Source organism: Vidua chalybeata, chromosome 5 (assembly GCF_026979565.1).
Source record: "Vidua chalybeata isolate OUT-0048 chromosome 5, bVidCha1 merged haplotype, whole genome shotgun sequence".
Classification (NCBI taxonomy): Eukaryota; Metazoa; Chordata; class Aves; order Passeriformes; family Viduidae; genus Vidua; species Vidua chalybeata.
Window position 1 is genome coordinate 39510548 of NC_071534.1, and position 12393 is coordinate 39522940.

Genomic DNA, 12393 nt, shown 5'->3' on the forward strand with positions numbered 1-12393 from the left:
TGTGCTCAGCATCCAATCCTCAGCTCTTGGACGCTCTCCCTTGATGTCATGGTGTCAGTAAGGATGAGTGAAGCTGCCCTTTGCCCAGGCTTCTGTTTGGTTTAAAACACCAGATTTGGTTGTTGCTAAAAGCACCTCCCACCATGGATGTCCTTGTTTTCCAAAGTAAACAGTCTCTGGCGTCTTGTGACCTGAACAGCCCCAAGTGTCTGACCTTGAAAAACAAAAAAATATTTTATTTCAAAAGAAAAATCTGCAGCCTAAATTATTTGAGGCAGTGCTTTCCATCCTCAGCAGGATACTGGAATGTCCAGGCTGTGGTAGGAGCTGCTTATACACCACAGACATACACAGGAACATATTTGCCCTCTAATGATATATTAGGCAACGGTTTTGAGTTGGCAGGCTACTAAAAGCCCTAGCCAAACAAAGATAAAATTGTAATTTATCAACAGAGAGTGCTGAATTCATGGTCACTGGTAACTGCTGGGACTGGTGGTAGCCCACAGAGCTGAAGTTGACAACATAAAGACAACAAACTCCAGATACTGTTTGGACCTTTCTCAGCTTTGGGGGAAAAACAAGCTATTTGGATTCCTTCCCAAAGAAATTGTTCAAACTAGGAAGAAGATAAAATGATCACCTTTCTCCAAATACAGTACAACATGGGTCAAGCAGCAAAAGTGTATGAAAATAATGTGATTGCAACTACCTTCTGCAGCATGTAAAGGAAGGCATGAAAACAGAGCAGTGGGGGTGCAGGCAGAGAGGCAGCTGGGGCACTAGCTCACTGAGGAGTCAGCAGTGTGGGCTTTCGTGGTACAGATCTCTCTTTTGAGAATATGGTCCATGGCTTCTAGGACTTACATTCTCTGAACTAGTTATTTCAGGGAGTAGGATTTTTCCGAAGGCCTCGTCTTCCTGTCAAAGATTTTAAGGATTCTTGAAAATATTTTATCTCAGGTATGTTGAGACACTTTTCCCAGTAGTTCTTCCCATCACTTCAGATTTATAGGAGCTTTGTTTCACTAAAGTGATGTTAGACACATACCAGAATGAGGTTAAGAATTAGGACCTATTTTTACAGGGTTTCACAAGTCTGTGTTATTTTGCCCTGAATTAAATGTGATCTTAACAGTGCTATGATGGACATCCATGCAATTTAAGGCGAATCAGAGGTACAAACAGCATGGGGCACAATGCAAGTTCCTCTTTCCCTTTTCCCACCCTCCATGTACCCTTCCATCTCCTGACTGAAATCTATATGGAAACCAACTGTTCTTACAGCAAATAATTCAATCTCTTCACCACTGATCCCAGCACCAACTAATTTCACCAAAAAAAAAAAAAAAAAAAAAAAAAAAAAAAAAAATCAGTGAACAGCTAAGAAATCACCAGAGATGCTGGCTGTTACAGACCTAGGGCAAATGTGAAGTGGAGTTCTGGAGGTGAAAGGATCTCTACACCATTATTGACCTTTGAAATTTCCCAGTCCCGGAGGTGTATTTTCATGGGAAGAAAAAGCTGTTTCAGATCACACCAGATATTTTCTGCACTGCCCAGCAGTTATACCTGAGGATGTTCTCCAGATGTTTGTGTTTCTATGAAACATACAAAAATAAAGCTGTATACTGGACAAGACAATACTAGAAATGTAAGAACAAGGGCTTTAGGGCAGACGGGGAAAACATGAACATTAACCAGTCCACACACAAAATCAACTTGTCCTCTTTTAGAGGCCAACAAAGATGTATTTTATTTGCCTTTCCAAAGAACTGCTTCTTTTCCCAGCAGGTGGGCACATACAACTTGTCATGGCTCTTATACTGCCAACAGGCAATTGTTTGTATTTTGGGGAACAGATACTCCTTTCACTTGGGCACAGAAGAAGTGAGAAGTAAAAGGTCTAAGCCAAGATGAAGCAACAGTTTAGACAGTTTTTATTCCACAGTGAAAAGAAAATAATAATGTTCCATTGTCTGGAAAACTACAAAGAGCAAAAACTGAGAGTGCACTGGCTAAGACATCTGAAGAGTGAAATGTCTTACCTGTTTGCAAGCTGTCTAACAAGAATAAAAAGGACTTTGAAAATGGAAGCCTGTTTTTTCTTTTCTGGAACTGTTTCTCTTTTCTGCTGGCTATATCGGCTAAGCAAAATGTCCGAGTAGACTGGCTACAAGTCCTAGGAGGTCTTTGGAAGGCTTCTTTATTTTTCCTGCTTAATTTGGGCTGCTCAAGTGGGTCCTGATCCCAAAAATATGTGGACATAATGAAAACCTTTTTGTTTAGTGCACTTCATACTACACTGGTAGCCTGTGGATAGGGATTTCAGAGTGTCACCTGCCTACATTGCTTGGGGTTTGGCTGTTACAGTGATTTCACTGAGGCATGTTTGCAGGTATTACCTTATCTTTGTGGTTTTTTAAGTGACTGTAAAAGGAAGACAGTCGTTGGCTTCTGTCATGGCTTTGATCTGAAAATCCTAGTCAGGCCCTGTGGTGCATGACTTCCCTTTACAACGAAGTGGGAGCAAGCCAGACTGGAATGCAGGTCTTCATACATACAGGATTAGACATTTTTGCAGGTTTATTGTGGGACCTGTAGGTGGCCTCATTTTAATAGTCAATAAAACAAGAAGTATTAGTCCAGTTTCCCTATGTGCTAAGCAACATTTTGTCATACTGAACTTGGAAGCTGACAAATTTGCTTCTGGTGCCATTGAATACTCTGCCATTCATTCTATTAAAAAGTGGATATATATATATAATCATCAATTGTAATGCAGAAAGTGCAAACATCTGTTTTGTTTTCATCTTTATTTCCCATTCCCTCCCAGACCATGGGAAAAGGACAACAGGACTGCTGGCTATGCAGTGACATTAGCATAGACATTTTGTAACAGAATGAACAGTAAGAAAAAATGAATGTGTATCACAAATTCTGTTAGAGAAGGTCTGACACAAATTTGATTGGGTAAATGGACTACAAAACAAGGTTAACTGAAATAAGACTGAGACCATTCAGTACAATTGAGTGTCAACATTCACATCCACACTTGGCCTCATGTTTGTGACTATGCATTCCTTGCTGCCACCCCAACAGGAACTCTGACTTGTGACGCTTATTTTTGTGCTGTAGTCACTCTGGTAAGGCCTCAGTTTTGAGTACTTCATATAGACACACTGTTTTAGTTTTGTTTTAGTGTATGAGACCTGATAGAGCTTGTGAAAAAGGCTTACGATTCAAGTGCCTTTTATATATGGAAGGCATAAAGCTACAGCAACAAGAGAATCTCAAAGTAGATAGTTAACTGGCCTTGTGTGGCTGATTCTGCCACCACTGCTTCTCCCACCCTGTGGCTGGGGCACCCTGGAGAACACCAGGAGCAGTTGGGAGAGTGTCTCTTACTAGAAATTTCTCTGGTTTTAAAGTGGTGGGGTACACATGTGTGTTAAGAAAAACTGCATGCCATGCACTGCAAGACAAAGCCTGCCTTGAGCCATCCCCTGTGTCTGCTGCCAGAGCAGCACCAGCAAAAGGATGAATGCCTCTGAAGATCTGCCTCAGCACAGCACCTCTGGGTGCTGACAGACTGGCCAGGTTGTGCTGGGAGCACAGGGTGAAGCCAGCATGGGGCATCCAGCCCTGCATCTCCTTTTAGTGAGTACAAGTTAGTACCTCATTTAAGACATATCAAACTACTACACTTTTGAGAGGAAAGTACAGTGGATGGGTGGGACACAGAGTCCCAAAAGATTAATTTCTGGACTAAGAGGGATTATACTAAACTTGTGAACAGGTGTGCAGTGTGTCATCTAGACACTTGGCAATGTTTGAGAACAATTAGCAAGGGATTTAATTTCAGTGTAACTCTGGTTCCCACAAACATAAACATGGAAGCCAGCTTAAGCATAGCCTACAACTCCTACACCTCCCTTACACCTATCTTTTAAAACTTGCTGCAGGGCTGATTTACCAAGTGGCAATAACCTGCTGCCTGTGCAGTTGTACTCCAAACCTGCATCCTTGGAGATGAAACTTTGGCAGAAACCAGCTTGCCAGCTACATTTCTCCACTGCAGATGGAGCCTGGGCATTGCAGGGCTCCTATGACATGCTTGCCTGCAACTTACCACATCCCACACTGAATCTTTCGGAAGAGGCCAAAACTTCTGCTAAGTTAAGGTTCAGCCTTTCTCTGTAAATTTCCTTGCTCTGCTGAGGCCTGGGTGTTTGTGATAGTCTCTTGAAAGCTGGTAGGTGCAAGGATACCTGGTACCCTGCAGTGCTTTGTCCCTGCCAGAAACCTGCTGGAGATAAGACACTGTGTGTATAATATTCACAGTAAGTTAGGGGAAAGCAAAGTAAAAGCAGTTCCCTAAGACACCCTGCAGCGAAGGGTGCAGAAATGTGACGTAAAACTAGATAAATAAGGAAGCAGAACAGAATTATTTATAAAGAAATTTATTTTATATTTGTGTACAGCAAATATATGAAAACAAATTTGATTTGAAAAATGTATATTTGATTTTTTAAAAGTATTGAACCCTCTTATGGAACGGTTTTAGTTATTATAAAGGTACAGAAGGCTAAAATTATACTCAAATAATATGTGTGTGTACGTATATATATATAAAAATGTGCAATTTTATATATATATAGTATATATAAATAACGTGTCACTTACATGATTTTTAAGGTATCTTATTTAAACATCTGAGTAAAATAGAGATATTAGAAAATATAGTTTGCTATTTCTACACAGTTTGCATTCAGTTTTTATAAGCATCTAGACAGTGCAAAATTTAAACATACAGAAATATTCTATTATTCTATACATTGTGCTCAGCCCCCACATTTTCTCTGTCATGATCATCACCAGACTGAACCAAATTTGGAGGATTCAATACTAGCCCTTACTAGCATCTTTGAAGAGCAATAAAAGGAAATCTGTCTTACCTTGCACTGTGCTGTGGTATAGCCTGTGCACAAGAACAGTGCATTTCCTATTCTAAATGATCTAACTCCCAGAGATCACATACACCTCACCATATTGATTCATTTCATTGCATTCCATATCCTGCAAAAATAAATCTTCTGTAGGACAGCATACATTACTGTGTTCTGAAGCTTAAGTAATATATTTCTTTAAAATAAGGCAGGAATATACTGAAATTTGATAATACTTAAATCAAACAGCAATCTGGAATTAAACCCCATTTATGTACCACATTTTTATAGATTCTGCCTTTTTAATGTTTTTTCATGTCTTTCTAATGTTGCTAAAAACAAGGCAATTATGACCATTCCATATTCTTTCACAGTAGCTATATTTTAACTGAAGGGTGTTTGAACTTTAGATAATACGTTTATCACCACTGACATAAAAACCTGAATCCTGCTTCCATAAAAATCAGTGGTTGCTTTGTTCCTACTAAAAAAAAAAAAAAAACCAAAAAAAAAACAACAAAAACTGGATCCAAACATGTTAGTCACAAAGTTTGCTAGCAGAAGTAAATACCATATCCATTAGTCTCTCAGTGTTTAAAGGCAAAGTGGTAGCAAACACTGTGTAGTTTAGCTTAAAGAACAGTATTATGCACAATTCTAAGTGTTATTCAAAAAAATCGAAAAGCAGCTGTGAAAAACATCTCACGGGACAGTGAATTTTGCTACATGAAAATTTCTGGAACTGTGACAGGCTTTTTTCAAATTAATTTCTTACACCACCACTGTCACTCATGTCACTACATGGCTATTGCACAAATTAAAGACTGGATCTTGTATGCGGTATGCATCCAGACCAGCTAATCTTTAAAACTGGATATGTCAGGAGGGTTTCCCTCTCTCTACTGCATTAATTCCTAAACTTCTCTCTAGCAGAAACTGTCATGTTTCTGAATCCTTGTAGCAACCGACAAGATAAAGAGCCTAGTGTCATCCTTCATCTGTTTCACTTTGCAAGTTTATCTCTGCACTTGCCCATATAATTACCCCCTGCAGATTTCAACTTTAATTCAGATTTGCGTTACAGTTGTTGAATAGGCCTCACAAACAGACAAAGCTTCATTAGCAGCCTGCAAAAGTGAGCCTTACTAGTTAAAACCTTGATTTAAATACCAAACAAAGGGGAAACACAGATGCTGAGACAATGTTTACATCATCTCAACCACACCCTTGAAATTTTGGCAGTAAATTAGCCAAAGGATAGTTTTAACATCTCATCCATCTCTTTCAGTTGGGAAGGAAAAGCCATAACTACAAGTTTTTGCAAGGTGCGGCTGATGCTGGGAGATGGTTGGATACATATGACTGAAGGCTGCATGCCTCACAAGTCAGAACAAAGCAGAGATGTGCTAGGAATTCAGGATTTTCTTATGCCCAGAAGTTTCCTATGGACAGGACATAAACACAAGTCCCATTTCCCACGCAAAAATGAAGTGTGTAAACTTAGAATAACACAGTATTAAGCAGAAACTAATAACTAATGATGTCAAAGCCTCTCGATTTAAAGATTTAAAGCAATCTCAAAGAAAAGAAGAAAAAAGAAAACCTGTGGACTCAGTCAATACATTTTTCAATCCAATTATGCAGTAAATGCACTGGCAGGAAAGGCCTCAGTTCTGAAAAGGTGAGGAAGAAGAAGGATGATGCAAAATGCTTTCATACATTTGAACATTCTTAGGATATAAGAGAGCAGGCAACTTGAAAACTAGAAAACATTCCTTGTAAGCTGTGTGGGATCAACGCAGTTTTCTGCAGGCTTTGCTTCATCCTACAGCTCAGCTTTACCTGTTTGGGCAGGACTGGCATTAACGCTGCCTTCTCCAGCGTTGTTCTTGTCTGCTGGCTTGAAAGATAATGAAGCAGAGTTTGTGCAGTACCGTTTGCCAGTTGGGCGAGGTCCATCATCAAAAATGTGCCCCAGGTGAGCACCACACTGAAACAAAACACAATAGAGCATCACTGTGTCTGTGTGCCGCTCCTCGGTGGCATCACTGTAGTGTTAAGCAATGACTAGCAGCTGCTTCCAAGGAAGCGCATTGGTGCCTACCTTGCCCTTCCAAGTGGGATTTACAATCTACATTTATTTGCAGGAGTGATCCAGGAAGGTGATCTTCTGAGATACCACAGGCACCTAAGACTCCAAGCCCAAATTTCCTGGGTGTTTCCTGTCACACCACTGTGTATGCTTGGTTGGACCACCATCTCTGAGGAGCTGCCTGTTTCTGTAATGCACTCATGGCAGGAGCACAGCTAAAAGCATGGTGGTGAGGACAGCACTGCCCATGTTTCACTTACTGCTGTAAGGATATCTGTGTAAGAAAGGGACAGCCTCAGCTCTGGGCTCTCCTCAGCCTACAACCATCTGCTACAACACTTGGCAAAAAAACTTAAACTCTTTGGTGATCCTGGCAAGGACCTAAAGCACTAAAGATATTCTTTGGAGTGTGTTCTCACACTTCTTTCTTTTTTCCCCTTCTATAGCCTGGCACTCTTCTGAGCATCAAAGTCCTTCTGGATGCACTTCTTGCCTCCGGAGGGGGTGGAGCTCAACCTACTCATCTCATTAATAATAATTTCTATAGTACATACAAGATAGGGACAGGTTACTGAAAAAGACCTGTAGTGCAGATATGTAAAATATTTCTTAATTAATAATCTTTGTCTGGGACTAATTATAAATGATGTTGAATTTTGCTTTTTATTAGGAATTTGAAAGTACAAATGGTCTGCTGCCGCTTTTTCTCTGTATGAATCAGACCCAAATACTTGCAGTGCTATTCAGGGTGACTGATCCTGTCTATAAGAAAGGTAACAGCTCTTTGCTTTACAAGGACTGCTTTACATATATAATATTTTGAAGAAGCTAACCCTACTGATCCTTATTCAAAAATTAAGATTACTATCACTGCACATTATGGCTGACAATTTATCTGGATAAGAAAGTCTTTGTAATTAGTCACTTGAATTCCACAAGTCCATTTTTACAGCCTGCCACGAGAAACAAAGAAATAAAACCTTGCACTGGAGAAATATTTATCTTGAACAGGAAAGTCATGCTGCTTTACCAAAGAGCCTTGGCCTTTCAAGTCAACAGCAGATCTCAGTGAGAGGTGGAATGATGTAATTGAAATCACAGACCTGCTCATGGGCTCACAGTCAGACAGCAAAAATTAAAGACTGCAAACTATTCTTAACATTTAATTAATTCATAGTATTCCAAATACATAGAGGCAATAGTGATTATTCCAAACTCTGAATGAATTAGTGATGGCAAATCTCTACCCTGCAGTTAATGTGTTGCTAATGTTCTCCCGATGTTATGGCCTTTAATTCAAAAAAGCAGTAGGAAAGGTGTCTGTAGAAGCACGTAAAGTTTTGCCTCCAGGTTAAACTTTCTAAATAGACTGAAAGGCTAGGGGAGGCTCTCACACCACCTAGGTGGGATGGAAACTCTGCTCATTTAATGACAGCTGAAACAATAATCTTCACTGCCTTCAGAAGCAGGGCAGGTAGACATGTGAAGCTTCAGTGCTCCCACCTGTTGGTTGTACCCATGCAGACACATCCCATATCCCACAGAAAGCTCACTGCTCCTGAAGAAGTGTCACTGAGACAGCCATGGCAGTCCAGCAAGGATCTCAATAACAACCAAGGGCTTCTAGCCCATGGTATCAGCAGAATGAACTCCCACAGGCAATGGAAAATGACATGCATGCCTTGGTTAAGCAGCAGTTGCTCAGCTTTGTAAGGAAGGAAGATAAAACAAGGGAAATAAATAAAAGGAAGTTGAATGGGACCTAGAGAAAACTAAGTTTCAAGTCGTCTTCCTGAAAGACTGTTGTCTTGCCATCCTTTCCTCCATTATCCACTGCTTATTATTTTTATAATTTTCCTTTATATTGAAGGCCTTTTTTACGTTAGTGTGTGCAAAAAACCTGAGCTGTTTATGAAAGTAGGGTATCTAACAATGAAGCATTTCACCTGATTATAACCATACCTTTGGGGTGGGGGGGGAAAGTAAGTGTCCCAGAGAGAGTATTTTTCTAAATGCTCAGCATCCTAATTAAAACATCTCATCTCAACTAAGAGTGCTTCAAAACCTCTTGGCTGGAAGTGTTAAACAGATCTTTTCCAGACTAATACTTAACAAAAGATAAATCATTCCCTCTCTACTGGACAGAAACAGAACAAGAGAAACTGCAGAGAGAAATGGTCTATAGAAGTAATATACTCACACAGACTACAAAGACAATCTATCAAAAAGGTTTTCCTCACAAAACTTAAGAAGTCATATGAGAATCCAAGGTAGTCTCATTACACCTTTTTGTGATGGCAGAATCACTCCAGGATTGAATTACTGCAAAATTTGTTACCTTTTGAGATTACTCCTCACCAAAAATTTATGTGGCAATTCTCTGTATAGAGGACCCTATAACTCATCTGCCCTAAACAGAAATTTATTTCAGTCCTTTGTATCACAGTATAAGAAACCTGGCACTCAGCTGAGAGTACAAAGGATGAATTGACTTTACTGTCCTCCCCACACATAATAGGTGCTGACCATTTTTCTAGGACATATACACATGCCTGCAGAGCCTCTGAAAAAGAAACAATTATCTATTGCAGCTTTGTACATAAATATATTGGGCAGAATGAACTGGGACAGTGAAATGGTTAAAGCATTCCAAGTATGTGCTTGGGAGCAGGAAAGGTGGGGGGTGGGGGGGGTCACTGCTAACTGTCAGTATGCTTGGATCTCCCAAACCTCCTGGTTCTAATATACTGCTGGCATGGAAAACAGCTTGCACTCAGCTGCTGCAGTTGAGAGTTCAAGCTATTGGTGTGCAAACACTACTCCTGTGACTACGGAATTTTATTGATTTGTACAGGAAAAATAGTAGGTAGGGAGACCACAGGGAAAGGGATGCTTGAAGAGGACGGAGGAAAAAAAGAGATCCAACAAGTTTTACAGTATTCCTCAACTTCATTTGTATTCTACCTGTCACTAATCACTGACCTTTTAAATACACCCAGGGTGTGTTCCAAAAAGTTATTTCTAGGATAATCCCATGGATGTATTTGATTAATATTACAGTGATTTTTCCTCCACGTTGCTTTTTATAATGAAGAACATTAAAAAATATTTCTTTTATTGTCTCAGGCAGATGGGAAGGACTTTCAAAGAAAAATCAACTACTTTTTCATCTGCAAAGGATTAATAAGGTTTTGGGTGTGGAAGATGGTATTTCCCTTTGGTTCTACCAAGGTCTGTCATATCAATCACACTGCTTTGCAGGTTGCAGTAAAACGACTTTTTTTTTTGCAGCTGCATGTGTGATTCACACTCCAGGGGCAGATACACAATGGAGCAATATTAGCTGTGCTGAGCACTCCCTGCAAAGATGCTCACCACCTCTCAAGCTATTTTCCTGTGTGACTTGATCATCTGTGGAATTATTGCCCCAGGAAACTGGAATAGTTGGTAGGAAGTTGCTATTGGATTATACAGCAAATATGACCTTGGTCATATTTTTTCCTTCAAATTCAGATTTTAGTTTTGCTTTGATTTTATGGTGTCTGCATGTGACTGCTGTTAATATTACTGGTTTCAGGTCTTTTAACACTATTTTGTTTGGTAACAGTAAATGACATTCCCAGATTTCTTGGCTGACCACAGGTTTCCTTGGGCTTCTCCAGGAGCTCTGGCCATCTCCTGAAGTGTGTCAGCAGATACAGGCTCAGCAAGTTGGCAATAAGCAGATTTTAGCACTGTTCAGGCCTACTAAGCAGTGCTAAAGAGACAACTGCATTTTTGATTATGTCAGTAACCACTGCTGAAGCATGAGCTTCCCAATCTGCAGTCTCATTGTTACCTTGCTACTGAATTTAGGGAAGTGGATATTCCCACAAAGTGTTGAATTGCTCTTCTACAGCATATCATCCATGTAAAAAATTCAGAATTATGTAGTATACATGACAAACTAGCAGACATGCTAATTTGGTCATTAACATATTGGGCCAAATGCTCTATGCAGACTGAAGTTAAGGGATATTCTTGAGAAGTTTCTCCACTCACTCTGAGCCTTATATAATGAGGTCTGACTGACTAGTAAGGATGCATATTGTCAGGGATAAAATTAGTTACCTCCCAACAACGCTGGAAGAACAGCAAATTATCACTGCCCAAATGGAGCTGCTGCTTCTCTCTGGAGGAGTTGGAGAATGTGGAGCTAGAGGATTGCAAGCTGCTGGCTACAGCTGCTGAACACCAATGCAGCAGCTTCTCCCTTTGCTAGGTAATGGTTATGCCATTCCCTTCACAGAAAGGAGGGCGGCACAAAGGATGAGAGAAAGTAGAACAAGACAGATTAACGGAAAATTTGGGCGTGTTTTGAATGACTACTGACTTCATTATTATGGCAGATGGGATTATTTGAGGCAGCCATTAGGACTGTGCTGAGAATGAGTGTTGGGAACAAGTTAGCATGGATGCACAGTAATGTAGAGTGATTGAATCAGCACACAGACAGTTGCTCCACTGCTTTCGACTTCTCTCAACTGTTCACATGTGGAGTCAGTCGGACAGGCTCAGGCTCAGGAGCTCCTTTGAAGGGACCCTCTTCAGGAACACTATTTTTGTACACTCAGCACCGAGTCCAACCATTTACATCTGCTCTGTTAAATCTCACATGAGACAATAACGTGCATTCCAACGATCCCTTTGTGCCTTCAGCTCGTTCCACCCAGCTTTTATACCTACGACCCATTGTAATGTCTCACAATTATTACTATTTAATAGAACCGAAAGGTTTGCAAATCTCAAGGTAAGTACAGCACACTGTAATGGTTTTTGCAGCCTTTGCCATTGGAATGGTCTGTGTGTGCTATAAACTAACCTGACTGCAGGATATCTCAATCCGATGCATCCCATAGGAGAAATCATCATTGAAAGCAATTGCATCAGGACTGATCACATCATAAAAGGAAGGCCAACCTGGAAAAGAGGAACAAGATAGGTAAAAAAAGAGGATGTCTTTGTGGCAGATAGCATTGCAAAAAGCAGGACAGAATCATACTTTGAAAAATGTTTATCTGACTCCAGAGCATGGAAATAATGAAATGGAGACCTTTTTATCCCAAATCACTTAGGTACTTTGGAAAACTGCCCCCCCGCCAAGTACAGTTGTTTATAGGAAAGGACCAAGCTGCCCCTAGCTGCCCAACCTCCAGCTCCACAGGGATGCCTGCATTCCACCACAAGCAATGTTTAGCCTGGGGACAAGGTAAGTCAATTCAGCTTTAACCACAAGTTAAAAAAACTCCCACAAATTCCACCCTGAATATAAACAGCAAGACTTTATGGAACACAAATGCTTTTGCTTTTGCA

General features: G+C 40.3%; 1 protein-coding gene across 2 annotated transcripts in view; it reads right to left on the minus strand.

Moving 5' to 3' along the window:
- MSRB3 (methionine sulfoxide reductase B3) overlaps positions 1-12393 on the minus strand; it is a 108470-nt gene that overhangs the window by 24366 nt on the left and 71711 nt on the right. Inside the window, exons 7-8 of one of the 2 annotated variants that reach the window (XM_053943776.1) lie at positions 11903-12000; positions 6792-6939 (exon numbers count right to left, since the gene is read on the minus strand). In XM_053943776.1, the coding sequence (XP_053799751.1) occupies positions 6792-6939; positions 11903-12000 (246 nt within the window). Of the gene's footprint in view, positions 1-4447; positions 6940-11902; positions 12001-12393 lie in introns of those variants that run through there. The other variant, XM_053943775.1, reaches the window with a different exon arrangement.